Consider the following 16,659-nt stretch of genomic DNA (forward strand, 5'->3'; position numbering starts at 1 on the left):
AACAAAATAATTTTGACCGGTGGATACCGGCATTAAAAATAGAGACAACATATACAACTCTCAGGGAAGTAATTCTTTTGGAAGAATTTAAAGACTCAATTCCTTTGGTAGTGAGAACTCATGTGGAGGAACAGAGGGTTCAAACTGTAAGACAAACAGCAGAGATAGCTGATGATTATAAGTTAGCTCATAGAGCTAAACCTTTTTACGTCACTCATTCAAATGGGAAGAGGATAGAAAGTGGGAAGGTGAAAGGAAGGTAGGTAGTCAGGAAAGAGGAGTGGCTGAGAATTCCCAAGAAGTTTTTCTCTCAGAATAAAAAGAAAGGTACTGAGGGTAGGAGTGACATTCGAAAATTGAGGTGCTTTCATTGTAATAATGTGGGGCACACGAAGCCAGTGTGTTGGAAATTACTGGGAAAATCTGTTGGAATTATTGGGTTACAGAAAAGTTCTGGAAGTAAAAGTACTATCGGTTCTGAGGTTCAGGCACAGGAAAAACCAGTGGTTTGCATACAGGTAAAACAGGGAGAGTCAGTGATAGGTAAAGAAGTGGGAATGTCTTCACAATTTACCCAAGAGAATTCTGAGGAGCAGGTTGCAGAAATGTTTAAAGACTTGTGTGTGAAGGGAAAATCTTTCCATATATACAGGGTGGAGTAGGTAAAGATATTAAATTTTAAGAGACACAGGGGCTAGTCAATCTTTAATGTTGTGAGATAAGTGATATTTGTTGTTCAGAGTTTTCAACTTTGTTGAAGAGTCATAAGGACTCGAAACGTTAACTGTGTTCCTCTCCGTAGATGCTGCCAGACTTGCTGAGTTTTTCCAGGTATTTTTATTACTGTGTTTCATAACATTGTTCAGGAGGAAAGGCTACAGGACAGTTCAGCTGAAGTATTTAACTCAAGGAGGTTAGTGGAGTTACAGAAAAATGATTTGCAATTAAAACAGCTATATCAGCAAGCTAATTCAGAAACAGAAGCAAAATGTGTTCCTGTATGTTATTACCTTAAGGGAGATATTTTAATGAGAAAATAGAGGCCCGATTACGGCCAGAATTTTTCCGTTGGCGAGCTGGGGGCGGGGCCTGCTCACCGATGCGAAAATGACGCGGGATGACGTCGGGGGGGAACCCCCGACGCCATCCCGCCCTATTTAAATATTCAGGAAGGCAGGCAGACAGCGCAATCAGCTGTCCACCCGCCAACCTGTCAATGGCCAATTGAGGCCATTGACAGGATAATTAAGCCAATTAAAGGCCCTGCCATTCCAACCTTAAGGTTGGCGGGCAGGCCAGGAGCCCCAGCGGGCTTCTGAAAAAACTTGAAACCTTATCCACCGGCGGGATGAGGTTTCATGTCTGTTTTATAAAACTTTAATAAACTTTATGTGATATTTATTAACATGTCCCACCTCGTGTGACATTGTCACATGAGGGGGACATGTTAATAATTTTTTTATTTTTCTATTTTTGAAGTTTATAAAACTTTCAGCAATCTCCCTGAGACAGCACCTAGTCTCAGGGAGATGTGTGCTCTTTCGTGCGCATGCGCGAAAGAGCGCACTTTGACAGTTGGGGAATCCCTCCCCCCCAACCCCGCACAGGAAGTGCATAGCGATTCCTGTTGGGTGGCCCGCCCACTCAAAATGGCGGCAGGGCCCGTTTCGGCGGCAGTGATCGGCTGCCCGCCCGCCGCTGAGCTGGTGGGGCTCGCCTGCCCATCAAGGGCAAAATTCTGCCCTATGTCTCAGCAAATGAAAGCTGGAGTGAGGTGCATCAGATTGTTATCCCATTAGGGTATAGAAATGAGAATCATGAGGATTGCTCATGAAATTCCAATGGGGGGACATTTAGGAATTAGGAAAACACAGGAAAAGCTACAGAGGTTTTTTTTTGACCAGGATTGCATAGGGATGTAGTCAAATTCTGTAGATCCTGCCATACATGTCAAGTAACAGGGAAACCACAAGCAGTGATTAAGCCAGCGCCTTTAATCCCAATACAAGCATTTGAAAAGCCTTTTACTAGGGTCATGATTGATTGTGTAGCACCCCTCCCTAAGACTAAATGTGGAAATCAGTACTTACTAACAATAATGGGCTCCCACAGCCTTCTGTCAAGGGCTACAGCATCGAAGGTAAGGCAGAAACACATCATTTTTTACAGCACTAGCTGCCATAAGGCAGGTAAGTTTAAAGTCCAGCCACTGAGAAGCCAGGGAGAAGATAAGTTTATATGGCAAGTGGTAGGATAGCAGGGTTGAGGGAAGGATGGGTCAGGGGTTAGAGGGTGGCCTGTGGGTAGGGGAGCGGCCTGTGGGTGGGGGTGGGGGGGTGGTCAGTGCGGGGGTTGGGTGTTTGGGGTGCCCTGCAATCCTTATCTAGGAACCTCTGAGGGGTGTTCCACAGCGCATCTGGGAGCCCCAAGAAGAACCAGAGGATAAGGAGCTCAAATGCATCCCACAGAGGAGACTAGCATGACCAAGGGTCTACCAAAGACGCCTTTCCTATTTGTAGATGAGCGAGAGACAGTGCCACACATGTCTGCTATTGTCAAGAGATGTGGTGGCTCATATTCCCACATTCTGCGGGAAGATCAAAGCCGCATGGACTGGGGAGGTATTCTCTGCCAGTGCCCCTGAAAGTCACCGCCGCACTCAATTTTTTTGCAAGCGGACCATTCCAAGGATCTACAGGGGACCTATGTGGCATCTCTCAGCCCTCAACACATAAATATATCAAGGAGGTGACAGATGCCCTCTACAGTAAGGCTCATCATTATGTGAAGTTCACAATGGATGACAGTAGCCAAGCTGCTATATTTTTTGGATTAATGGCTATCTCAGGCTTCATTAGAATACAGGGTTCAATCAATTGCATACATGTCGCTTTAAGAACTCCATAGCATCAGCCCGTGATCCTCACTAACAGGAAAAGATTCCACTCCCTCAACGTTCAGCTGGCTTGCGATCATCAAAGGCATATCATTCATGTTTGTGCCAGGTACCCTGGGAGTTCCCATGACTCCTATGTCCTGAGTCACTCACGGGTGCCTCAGATATTCCAGGGGCCGCAGCATTTACAGGGTTGGCTGCTGGGTTATAAAGGGTACCTGCTGAAAAGATGGCTCATGACACCCATGCGTCACTTTCAAAGTGCCTCCAAGGCGAGATACTATGCAGCGCACTGTGCTACAAGATCCATCATAGAGCAGACCATTGGCATCCTGAAGATATGCTTCCGATGTTTGGACCACACAGGTGGTGCTCTGCAGTACCCTCCTCAGAAGGTGTCCTGTATCATCATCGTCTGTTGCACAACCTGGTGCTTCAAAGGGGAGATAATTTGCCAGAGGGAGACATGGAGGAGGCTGAGCACTCCTTGGACGATGAGGACCTGGGAAGGGCAGGAACCTAAAGAGGTCAATAAGTGTCACCTTTGATGTGATGATGCCCTTGAAGCAGCACGATGCAGAAGATGTGACCGTGAGACACTGTCAGCCACAAGGTTCCAACAGCAGTAAGGTCCATGCAAGGGTAACCAAGCGCATATCTCCTGGCCCTTCATGCCATGTCGGTGCTCGGAAAGGCCTTTATAAGCAGTGACCGAAAGCAAGGTCTGCATGCAGCCTTGGACCTGCAACCTTCAAGTATCACCAGGCCCTACTCTTTCGAAAGGTCAGCAGCCAAAGCTGCATGCAGCCACTCTGGGAAGTGAAAGGCAGCTCTCCAGTGTACACCCTGCGACTACTGGACTTGATGCATTCATGACCACCTGAATGAGAGACATCTTGTGGCTATAGAGATGCGCATATGGTTGGAGATTCCATTATGGCCGCAAGTCTTGTGCTATGGCACAAACATTGTGGCAGCTCATTGTTGATGAGACACTATTACTGGTAATCCTCCACATGAGTACGCATAACTCCATGGTGTCTTGTGAGGAATAAAAGCTCCACACTCTAAGTGCAGACACTTTCAGGAAAGAGCTGGACACATCTCCCTGACGTTACACATGGGGCGAGTAACCAGCATTAGCCCACTAAGCATCACATGAATCAGAGGCACACAAAGACAGCCATTCACAGAGTGTGAGCATTAAGAGGGCACATAGAGGCATATGCACGATGCATTCAAATGATGAGACAATTGTCCCTGTGGATGGTCCCTGTGGTGTCCAGCTTATTGTCTTCCTCCCTGTTGCTGCCCAAGGGCCCCTGCCTGACTTCTTGAGGAGAAGGGGTGCCGGGAGTAAGATCGAGGTGCCAGCCCCCCTCTCACCTAGCAACTGATGGATGCCACCAATGCCTAGAGCGATGGAGTGCAGGTCCGAGCGCAAGTCTAGCAGAACCTGCTTGACCAAGGTCTCCAAAGTGGCCGCCACCCTTTCCATGGAGACCTCCAGGTGCTCGCATGTTGGAGTCATGACATCAGAACATGGACGGCCTCCCCCATCCTTCGCCTTCATCTGTCAACTGCCTCTCACAATTCTGCCTGATGTTCTGCCGCTGTCTGTCTTTGCATCTCCGCATGTTTGCAACGGCCGTTTCTAGAGGCTTATCTAGCTCGGACACAGTGGGTGCCTGTTCTCCAGCAGTCCTCCAAGTGCCAGAGAGCTGGGCTGTCACTGCCTCCAACTGCTGCGGAGACATTGCAGTGAGGTGTTCTCCAGAATGTGACACCGAGCCTAATCTAGATGTGTGACTCACTGGGGTGTGTGTGTCTCTGTGCTGGTGCAGGGTGCAGGTGAATGCAGTGATGGGTGTTCCTCAAATGGATCCTCATCATCCTCCTCTGAGGTGGCCTGGGGGCTGGGGTTATGTTGGATGTGTTGGTTTGTCAGAACCTGCTGCTGGCTGTAAGAGATAAAAGATAGATTTAGTTCATGAACAGGCTGAATACAACATTGCATGTCACTCACTGTGAAAGGCAGGATGTGATCAACTCATGGAGGGCTTATTCAACCTGGCTTGCTGGGAGAGGCTGATCTCACCTTCACCACAGGAGCGATCTCTGCCCTCCCGTGCCAATTCGGCGGCATCATCCTCAAATTTTGAGAGCTCCTGGATGTTGGCCATCCCTCTTCCAGTCTGGGACCTCTCCATCTTGGTGGGTAAGCTTGGCCTGCATGAAGACAAATGGATGGGATGCTGTGTGTGCTGAGCTCTCCCCAGTGAGGGCTGAAGATGCTGTTTATGCAGGATGATAAATGAGATGCTGGTGAATAGACTTTCAATGCTGATATCTTCCCTGCTAATGTTGTGTGATATCCCTGAGCTGAGTGACGCTTTGAGTGCATTGTGCCATTATGAGAGTGTGAGGTTGGAGTGAGCTGAAGGCTGACTTACCCTGGCAGTGCAGCTGAAACCATTCATCCTCTTCCTGCACTGGATGGTATTTCTCTGGCGGTTGTCCACAGAGCTGACCTCCTTTGCAACCGCCTCCCAGGTCATTGGGGTGAGGTTGGTGGATCACCTGGATCCATCCCGGGAAAAATTCCATCCCGGGAAAAATACCACCCCCACCCCCCACCCCAGGTGCTGGCAGATGCCCCTAATTAAAGCTTCCAGGAAGCCCAGGTAAACCTTGGCACACTCTTCTTGTTCCTTGGGGCCATCTCTGGAACTTTCGACCACACAGCTGAGCTGCAGAGAATAATGTGTGTGTTGGGGTAGCATTTAAATATGGCGCCAGGAACCTTCACCCCATGAGGTAACGGTGGACAAGTGAATCAGTGCCCACCCCGCCACGTGATTCGGTGAGCAGCTCGCCTATGCATAACTAATAAGGTTTCAAGCAGAAGATCAAATGTGAGAACCCAACCTGTCAGCAAGAAACCCGCCGCTAATCTCGCGCGCCACCACACTTAGTCTCCAGAATGGAAAATTCGGCCCAATATCTTTAATTTGACATTCTGCAGCATTCTACATCCTCTCTAGATGGCAACAGGAAATTTAAAGCTGCCAACCATATTTCATAAATAAACAAAATATGTGCAATTTATATGATTTGTATAGTGGCAAATCTCCCATTCATCACATCACTTTTGGGTTGATGCAGTTGAGAAAGTTCAAAACTTGATGCATGTAAAGGCTTGAAAGAGAACTATGGTATAAATGTAATAACCTACCACAAGGAGGATTTCAGCTAATCAAAGAAAAAGCATTGTATTTTGACTTAAAGCTTTCAATATTCGCACTATATCATTATATATTACCTGATTGCAGATTCGGGCATTTCCAACTTTAAGATTTCTGAAAAGTTTGAATGCCCCAGTCTCTCTGTAACCATGTCAGAGGTGAGTCTACCACCAAACACATCTTTTGCATTTTCAGATTGTGCTGGTTCCTGCACACAAATAGAAAATTTGAGATTTTAAAGCACCCTAATTGTATTCAGATATGAATGAGCTGCAGATAACTTCTAATTGTTAATTTATAACTATGGTGGTGAGTGTGTTACAGATCATTTAGGAAGTCTAGATTGCTGTAGCAACATGCATTTTTATATAAATGTTGTAGTCTGATGCTACGAATTGTGATGGTAGAGGATCCAACTTTCTTTCCATCACATGACTGAACCAATCTTACCGCCTGCCATTAGTGTGTGTTGAAAGGATTTGCAGATTGATAATCAACCTGTTTCGCCATGAACACACCTTCCTTGGCCATCAAGGGGCTGGGGCTCGATCCCAGAGCTTTTGAGTCTGAGACAGGACCACAAGACCTCCATACAGGCAACTGCTCCTGAATATAGAGATTATAAATTCAGCATTATAAATTCTGAATTAGTTTAGTAACGGTAGTAGTGAGCTGTTAAGGATGATGGATGTTTTACACCCTGGGAAATTTGAGAATTTTTTCATCAGTTGTTCATTTTACATAAAACAAAAATGTAGTCATACAAATAGTGATGACACAAAAGGTGACTTAAAGCTGATGAGCCAGACTGTGAAGTTTGTTTTCTAAAAGGCTAAACAATAATTAATCAGCCTGCCTTGGTAATAGCAAAACACTTCACATCCATAGCGCTGGGAGGTCTGTGTTCCTCAGCAGGTTTGTCCAGCACAGCCTCTTCTTTTTGATTGTGACACAAGAATATTTAAATTAAAGCACACACAGCAATCCATGCAGTCAGTCAGGGTTCTTAAAGAGGAAACTTGTAAGAATTCATTACTTTAGAATCCACCCTTTACAGCACACTTCCTGTCTGCACACTGAGGATACCATTTATCGTGCTGTGTTGCACTACTGACATACTAAATGGGATAGGCTCATAGCATACTTAGTGGCACCAAAGTGCCATCCATAAGGTGCTGTGAGTCATCAGCAGTAGCAGAATTATTCAACCACAATCTGTAACCTCATGGCCCGGCATATCTCTCACTTACCACTACATCAAACAGGGGTATCAACCCTGGTTCAAAAGGGATGCAGGAGAGCTTGTCAGGAGCAGCACCATGCATACCTAAAAAATGAGGTGCCAACCTGATGAAGCTACAAAGCAGGACTAAATGCATGCCAAACAACGGAAGCAGCATGTGACTGACAGAGTTAAATGATTCCACAACCAGATCAGATCAGAGCCCTACAGTTCTGCAAAATCCAGTCATGAATGATGATGGATTATTAAACAACTAACTGAAAGAAGAAGCTCTACAAATAGCCCCAAAGGATGGGGGAACCCAACACATCACTGCAAAAGACAAGGCTGAAACATTTGCAGAAAAGGTAAACCTAAAAATGAAACTGAACTTCCCAGTTTCTAAGGAAACTGCAAACTGTTTGGGAAATCGAAACTGAAACCTTGTTGAAAGGCATAGGACACAGATCAGTCCAAGCAGCAGTAGCAGTTGTTGAGTCCGTTGTTGTAGCACAAGCAAGCGGAAGAAGACTGAGGAAGACAGTCCAGATCCAGAAGCTGAGAATAAGTTGCTGCAGCTGTTTCTGTTACTGGAGATAACATTGGTGGGTCTACTCCATCCAGACCAAGCTGAGCAGATTCTGCAGACATGTGCCATTTGTGGTAAAGACTGTGCCCATGGAACTCTTGTTGGTTATGTGTTGCTGTCAGTGGAGATCAATCCTGTTTTAAGTTGCCTCATTCAGCATCATTCTGCTTTAATGTCATGGATATAATGGGGCTGGTATAGTGTCAGAATTTCCGCTTTAGTGTAATTTTATGCCGGGGCCAACGTAGTGTTGCATGACCCAATCAGCGCCCTTTTGGAGCAGCCTCTCCCACTTGTCAAGTCTCTCTTGCTTGTCAAACCTCCTGCTTTGATATCATTTATGCTCAAAAGCAATCATTTAGTTATCATTTGACATTGCAAGTAGTGATCAACTGGCTTCACCATCATGGATTGCCATCAAATTGCAATGTTCAAACATTTGCAATCAGCAAAATTACTTACCTTAAGCATTCTGACACCAAAAATGATCGTAGAGTTTGTTCTCCATATTTCTGAATTTCTATAGCTTCAAACATCCTAAAACTGTGCTAACTTTAGAAAAAGCAGATTGTTTTAACATATATGTTTTGACAAGCTAGTTTTGGATTTTTCTTCATAACCTATAACTAGTGAAGCAGACCCGTGCCCCACCCCCCACTCTTGGATTTCAGCAGTTTTCTCCCACCCATCCCCTCCCCCAGAACAATTTTCTCCCATCCAACCCCCGATCCACCACCCCAGATTGCAGCAGTTTTCTTCCCCCAATGGCCACTCCCTCTTCCCCATCCCTACCCCTCTCCCCCAATTTTTCTCCTCCGCCCCTCACCTCCAAAGTGCTCAGCTCACAGAGTGGACCGGAACCAGAAGTGACAGTGAAGGCCTCTGCTGCAGCTTTCCAGCTGGTGTGGATCAGCAATGGCGGCACAAGGAGGTGAGTGCTCGGGTTGGGGAAGTCAGGTATGGAGACAGTCATCGGGGGAGGAGGTCGGCAGTGCTCTTAAGTCCGGTGGCGGGTAAACCCGAGAGGTTTGGTGGCAGGTAGGCTTGAGAAGTTCAGCGGTGGGTAGGCTTGAGACTGGGGGGAGTGTAGGCCTGAGACAAGAGGGGAGGTATGCAGGCTAGAGTTTGGAGAAGCGGGGTGTAGGCCTGAAATTAGAAGTAGGGGGAGGTGTAGGCCTGAGACTGGAGTGGGTGCGGGTGTAGGCCTGGGACAGGAGGTGGGAGTGTAAGCCCGAGACTTGAGGGGCAGAGCGTAAACCTGAGACTGGAGGGTGGTAGTGTAAGCCTGAGACAGGAGGGAGGTGTAGGCCCGAGACTGAAGGAGGTTGAGCAATGTAGGCCCGAGACGTGGGGGAGGACAGCAAGGTGAGAGTCAGTGGGGGAGAGGCAAAAGAGGATAGAGTTATCGGAGGGGCGGGAGGGGGAGAGGTGATTTTTGTCAGGGGTAGAGGAGAGAGTCGTCGGGGGGGAATGGGAGTCGAGAGAGCTTCAGGGCAGGAGGGAGTGGTGAGATTTGTTGGAGGGAGAGGAGAGAGTCGTTTGGGAGTGGGGGGAGAGGAGAGAGTTGTTGTCGGGGGGAGAGGAGAGTGTTGTCGGGGGGAGGGGACAAAAAAGAGCCAACACAGGGGGAGAAGAAAGTCGTCGTGGGGGCAGTCAGACTGGGCTGCCTGGAAGAGATCAGTGGGGCGGGGGGGGAAGAAACCACCAGAGAATGCCGAGAAATCGACTGGGGGGTGGGGATGGGGTGGGGGAACTACCAGGGAATGCTGAGAGGAGGTTGGTGGGGGCAGCGGGAGGGGTGGTCTAGGAAAGGAGGCACCAGGGATGCCGAGACTCACGCCGATCTCCCGCGTCCCGCATGTTTTCTTCCCAGGACGGCGATTAATGAATTATTAAAATTAATTAAGAACTGATGGGATTTTGGGTTTTCATTGATCTTTTGGTGCTCTCAAGCATGTATAATGCAAGATTTTTTGGATGAAATGAAAAAAAACTTCATAATTTCAGATATTATTTAAGTAATCAATTTCTTCGTGTTTATCAGTGTAGATTGATGATCACATTTGATGTCAATGAGCGTATTTGATGCCTTTGCGATTCAAAGGCCAATGCTAATGCTCAAGGGACAACATGGGTTCAAATTCAATTAATCAGTAAAAATTCAATTAATAAATATGGATTTGAAAATTAGTTCTCAGTAATGGTGACCATGAAACTATCAATTGTTGTAAAAACCCATCTGGCATCCTTACCTGGTCTAAATGAATAATACTCGAAATAAAAGTGGAAATTTTAATCACATGTGTGTTCCTTCAGGCTCAGATGATGCCAAAAGCCTGAGTCTGTCCAGGAGGTTGGGTTGGCTTGAGCTGTAACCTGCTCTGAGCGTCTCCCTGCCCGCTGCACATTCCCCGCTTGGTGCTGTCTGTCAGCTTGCTCCTCACTTACTTGACCTGGCCTGCTTGTGACTTCAGATTCACAGCAATGTAGTTGACTCTTAATGCCCTCTGAAATGGCATAGCAAGCCTGTCAGTTCAAGGGCAAATAGGGATGGGTAAAAAAAAATGCTGGCCTTGCCAGCGACACCCACATCCCATGTAAAAAAATGAAGTCAGGTACTGAATAGCCCTGCATAGTGGATTCCAAACTGAGCATTGGTGAGCAAGTTATTGCTGTGAAAGTGTGCTGCTTGGTACACTGTCGATGACACTTCCATCACTTTGCTAAGGCTGATGGAGTGGTAATTGACTGAAATGGATTGGTCCTGCTTTCATTGGTCAGGATATTGTTATGATCATGATAGAGACTAGTAAACCTTCTTTTAAAACGTACAGTAAGTTCTCACTTAAAGTTGTGGTTGCATTCCTGAAAATCTCAACTTCAAGTGAAACAACTTTAAGGGGAGAATTTTCTCCCCGTCAGGTAGGCCAGTTGGGAGCAGGCGCGGAGCCGATCGCCGCCCGCAATTGGCTCCACACCGTCATTTCACTTGGGTGGGCCAATAAAGGCCCGCCTAGTGTGAAATGCGGTTCCCAAGGATAGTGGGAGTGGGCGGGCGGCGACGGGACTGCAATGACTGCCGGGTCCAATGGCGACCCGGCGGCCTGTATAAAGAGCGCACAGGCAGCCTTGCAGTCTGTGAACCATGGCTAGCAGAAGGGCTCTCTACAGCGCTGCTGGTGAGCAGGCTACGCAGGAGGGCAGGTCAGCGGGGCACAGTGCCTCTCGCTTTTTGGACGAGTGCCTTGCTGCCCTCTGCGAGGAGTTGGAAGCATGGCATGAGATCCTCGTTCCCAGGGAGGGGAGGAGGCCCCCCCTCCTCCCCCCACATAACAAAACATGCCTGGGAGGAGGTGGCAGAGATCATGAGTTCACATGACGTGGTGCGATGCACCTGGGTTCAGTGCCACAAGTGTTTCAATGACCTCTTGCGCTCGGGAAGGGTGAGTACTGTGTTGGCATGGGTCACTTAACACAGCAGTTAGGCTTCCTCCCTGACCGTCCCCTCCCAAACTCTGAATGTAGTTACTGCATTGAATCATTCATGGCATATGGCCTTCACTGGGTGGGCCAGCATATATTGCCCATGCCTAGTTCACCCTGAGAGGGTTGCGCTGAGCTGGGTTCTGCACCCGCTGCATGCAGTAGACTGACACCCAAAGTACTGTTTTGGGGGCTACCTCAAGGATCTGCACCTAGGCGCAGTGTTGGAACATGTCAAAGTCAGGCTGTTGACGTGCTGGGAGGGGAACTTCCAGATGGCAGGGCACCCATCATCTGCTACCCTTGGCCTTCCAGGTACTTGTGCGTCCTTGCTTTGCAAGGTGAAACCATGTGGGTGGCAAATGTGATGGAGGCAGTATGTGGGCAAGGGGGCAGTGTCAGTCCTGGCTCCTTGGTGTGAGGCAGCTGCAGGGTCACAATTCACTGGAGTCCTGCAATGTTTCACTCAGGTGGGGGCGGCAGGGATGCAATGGCAATCCAGGTACAGGGTGGACTAATCAATGCTCCTGTCTCCTTTTCAGGAGATGACAGCACACAATACTGCAGCGCAGGTGTGGACTGGCAGAGGCCAGGCCCAGTTGGCCATTATAACCAGATACGTGCAGGAGGCGGTGGAGCTGGAGAGGCGTCATGCGCCCAGGTCATCCTGCGCCAGCCCACTGGAATATCGGTTAGGCTATGAACAGTCGAGTTATTAATCCTGAAAGGGTTTGCACAGAAAATGTAACTTCATGCTTTTTCTCGCTGGCACCAAGTGGGATTGTCACAGTGGAATTTGTGTGTTTTTCATTTATCACAACTAGGACACAACTAATCTAAAATTCTGGATCTTTCTTCGGTGCACTTCTAATATCTGGCCTGAAAATGATGAACACATTCTATTTCCTTCCACTTTACTGCCAGATATCAGAATACCCCAATGTTCCAGACCCCATAACACACCTGCTCAGAACACACCCAATTCTCCAGACCGCACTCTCCCCAATGCTGCGAGACACATGCAAAATCCAGGGTATCTTACTCACCCTGCAGGTTGGCGGCACTCAAGGCTCTCCCAGTGTGTTCCTGACCTGGCATTCTCTCCTTCAAAGTCTTGAGATGCTGTACTACTGCTAGACCCAGAGAGATTGCCCAGTAAATCAAACTGTGCAATCCATCCCAAAATATTTCTTAAAATGGCAAAGCTACATTCTAATGGTACTGAAGTCTGATGATGGATTCTCCTGTCACGTTGGCAGATGTGTGTTCAGTAAAAAAAAACGGTTTACAATCTACTTTGATGTCATCTCATTGTCACATTAGACCAAGTCTAGATTTGCATAACCGATTCAAAATACTGCATATGAAGTCAGTGTTGGAGGGATGGATGAAGGCATTGACTTTATGCTCTTGATGCTAGGTGTGCAGTACTTCGTGACAACCCCGGTGTTGGGGGTTTTGTCCTGCCACCTGATGTTGCAAATAGTATCCAAATAAGCCCTACCTGCTCCTCCAATACTGCTAACTGCCATATATCTACCTCCAACCAATCATTGATACTTATCATCTTCGATGATCCTGGATTTTAAAAATTTAATTGCAAAAATTATATTTTTAGTTAAAGGAACATATTACATTTAAGGCTTTCATGGACAACTCAAAAAGATTATGAAACCTAATCCAAAACACTGGAACAAAAAACCAGCATATATTAAAAATAAGACGTACAACGTTCCTCGGACTGCTGTTCTTGCCGCATTCTGAGATCCAGACTCAGTGCTGTGCGCCGCTACATGTAAACACTCAACCTCTCTCTCCAGCAGCACTGACTCACCCTATCTCAAAGCTGTTCTGGTCCCGTTTCATTTCATTCTTCTTCTCATCCAATACCTTGACAAGAAACCTTTTCTCTTCCTTTCAGGTGCTAAGGAATGCAAGCTCCAACAACTTATGGGTACCGAAGCTCCTCTGGATCCTTCCTCTCCTTCCCTTCTCTCTGACCCCATCCCTTCTTCTAATCCTGTCTCTCGCTGTGCATTTAAAATACCCTCTGAACTTCCCCTCTCTGACGCTGAACAATCCGTGCTCAGCAAAGGACTCAGTTTTATACCCTTATGCCTTCACCACATGAATTTTGGGCTCGGCACAACACTGAACCCTTCTTCCATCACCTTCATCTCTGTGCTGACCCCTTTGAACAGGAGTCCTCTCCCTACCGCTCCACGGACCCGTTCACCTGTCTCCAATACCCTTCCTCCACCTGGGCCCCTCCCTCTGGCCTCTTACCCACTCTTGATCTTTTCATTGAGAACTGTCAGCATCACATCGGCTGTCTTAATTTCTCTGCTTCCCTCCCTTGGAATTTTCTGCACTCTGTTAGCTCAGGTTTAACCTTGGCCTTGTTATCAAACCTGCTGACAAGGGCAGTGCTGTTGTTGTTAGATACTTCTTCCTACCTCCCCCTGGACCATGACCCCATCATTGAACATCAACCATTGTTCCAGGACCATCACTGACCTCATCTCATCTGGAGATCTTCCCTCCACAGCTTCCCACTTTATAATCCCCGAATTCTGAACAGGCTGCTTCTACCTCCTTACCAGAATCCACAGAGGACTGTCCTGGTAGACCCATCGTTTCAGCCTGTTCCTGCTCCAATGAACTTATTTATTCTATCTTAACTCTATTTTTTCTCCCCTTGTCCAGTCTCTTCCCATCTACATTTTGATGCCCTACATCAGTTTCCTGGCCCTAACCACCTCCTCTTCACTATGTATGTCCAGTCCCTCTACAATGCCATCCCCCACCAGGACAGTCACAGAGCTCTCTGCTTCTTCCTTGAATGGAGGCCCGAACAGTCCCCATTCACCACCACCCTCCTCCGCCTGGCTGAACTTGTTATCTCATTGAACAATTTCTCCTTTAACTGGTTTCACTTCCTCCAAATAAAATATGTGGATATAGGTATCTGCTTGGGCCCTAGTTATGTCTGCCAATACATGATAAAAACTGCACTTATCCATTACATTTTGTAGTACATTTGGATTCTTCTGTTTTATTCTAGTTGTTATAATGGTCACTTTGAAAGTTTGTATGCCACATTCTTAAAAATAAAAATATAATTAGCAGCCTCACTACTGCTTAAATTTGTAGTGTAGTTGAGTTAATGAAGGATATTAATCACAACTAGTTGTGAGATAAGCCCTGTAGGTGGTCACATTCTTAATTAATTTACTCTACAGCATTTAAACTGAATTATTAGTTTAGACAATGGCCTGGAGTTTGCTGTAAGAATAACAGTGAGGCTATTGTTGCTCGAAACTATTACAGGATCAATCTGACAGCAGCTTCTGGTATTTGTGCTTGCGCAGTTGACTGTTGAAACCTAGATGCTGCTGTCAGAGATGTCCTGATCCTTTACCAGCTATGGGTTGCTGTCTTTACCAATAGACTCAACTTTGATATCACTGTGATGGTGTGAATTTGATATGAATCACTAAAAATGGCTGCAAAAGGTAGGACTGGTACATTTAGGAGCAAGTGAGATTTTAAATGGTGTAATATGTGATAATTATTTATGAACAACCTCTCTGGTCCTGAAAAGTAATTTTACAAATGCAGGGTTTCATTCCATGAGAGGAAAATTAATGATGCAATTTTAAAAAAACATTTATTTTCCTGTTTGTCTCCCTTAATTCCATTTGTATTTTTCAATTTGTATTTTGCTTCCTGTATATGATTTAAATGTACTTTATATTTTCTAGTCTTTTTTACTTCCTGGTTTAGATTCTGCATGTCTCAGTGAGGATACTGCAATCTGATTGGTTGAAGAGCCTCAGTGTCACCTGCCCTGTTCATAAGCATCACAGATCCCCTGCAGAGGGTGATGCACAGAAACAAAACAGAATGACCGCAAATCTCCACTGACAAGCTTGCAAAAATTGCATGCACAAGATGAATAGAAAAAGTCATTCCTTCGCCACCGAGAGTAAAATCCAGGCCATTAATGTTAAATTATTATAAAATCTAATAGTACACTGAGTACAATTCCTGTTGTTTAAAATGGTTATAGGAAAAACACCTGTAATATTGTAATATTCAATGTACAATAACTGAATTCTGGATTTTCTAGAAGTAAATAGCTGTTTGGAAACCTACACCTATTTACTTTTTCTCACTGCCTCCTAAGCTTTCATCTGGACGGCCTCCTGCCCCCAATGCAGATATAGGACATTTGTCCTCCTTTCCACCAAGGCCTCCAGTGCATTATCAAAAAATTTTGGGGCACATATGTCCAGCCATTTTTCAATCTTTTACAGAACAGATTTAGTTTGCAAATGGCTCTTACCTCCTCTTGACCTACCTTCAAGATTTGGAGGCTGCCTTTTAAGTAGCACTAGCCACTCACACTATCGAATACCCTGCTGATGCCTGCAGCCAATGGACAGCATAGGTAGCGCTAGCTGCATGCAGCAATCACATGACCAGCAGGCAGTACAAATCAGTCATGTTGCCTGGGCACAGTTAGTCCTGCACCATGATCCGCACACCCATTTTCAGGTCTTATCCATTTTGACTGCCTTTAACTTTTAAATTTATTTGTATTGCCACTACTTTAAAATGTTCCCTTTATAGTAAACTTAATAACTCATTCTTCCACTTAGCTCCCAAAACATTTTATAGGAATGCAGTGCTGATTGTCTGATTGTTTTCCTCCAGATACTGAGTTTACACCTCCCTGTCTTAGTTTTGCAGTGAGGGAAAATAAGTATTAATCTAAAACGCTGCATTACACTGCATTTGTTATTATGGAGAAATAATGTATTTTTCAAGTTTACTGAACTAGCTATTCATCACTGGAAAGGAAACAAGCTGAATTTCCATATTTTAGGAGCTATGTGAGTGTTTTTGTATTGCTAATTCCTTCTTGAAAGCATCCACTCCTTGTGTGGTATAGTTCTATGGATGTTGTTTGCCCTCCACCACTTCACAACTGTTCATATTCAAGTCTTGACAGCAAGTATCAATAGGCTGTATTACTACATAGATATAACAGCCAGGTCCAACCTTCTCCTCACCAATGGGATTAGGTAACTCATGCAGACTAGCGATCAAATCTGGGGCCGCCTTAGGTTAACTACTCTGGCCAGTCAAGGCAGACAGCTACATGAGTATAAAGTATGTTTAACTTGGCACTATAATAAATAATGGAAACATTTTTTAA

The 16,659-nt window shown here is 46.0% G+C and overlaps 1 protein-coding gene and 1 long non-coding RNA gene across 6 annotated transcripts in view; one reads left to right on the forward strand and one right to left on the reverse strand.

The window, feature by feature from the left end:
- lrrc9 (leucine rich repeat containing 9) overlaps positions 1 to 16,659 on the reverse strand; it is a 197,358-nt gene that overhangs the window by 34,615 nt on the left and 146,084 nt on the right. For all 5 annotated transcript variants that reach the window (XR_013579440.1, XR_013579439.1, XM_078562277.1 and 2 more), the window contains exon 26: positions 6,219 to 6,349. Coding sequence is in view for 3 of the 5 variants with exons in the window: in XM_078562277.1 (XP_078418403.1) it covers positions 6,219 to 6,349 (131 nt within the window). In the remaining 2 variants the exon portion in view is untranslated. The remainder of the gene's footprint in view (positions 1 to 6,218; positions 6,350 to 16,659) is intronic.
- LOC144693017 (uncharacterized) lies at positions 7,862 to 15,588 on the forward strand. Its single transcript, XR_013579441.1, has 3 exons — positions 7,862 to 8,026; positions 11,981 to 14,208; positions 14,524 to 15,588. It is a non-coding gene; the product is annotated as an uncharacterized LOC144693017 (long non-coding RNA).

Source organism: Cetorhinus maximus, chromosome 18 (genome assembly GCF_964194155.1).
Source record: "Cetorhinus maximus chromosome 18, sCetMax3.hap1.1, whole genome shotgun sequence".
NCBI classification, from domain to species: Eukaryota; Metazoa; Chordata; class Chondrichthyes; order Lamniformes; family Cetorhinidae; genus Cetorhinus; species Cetorhinus maximus.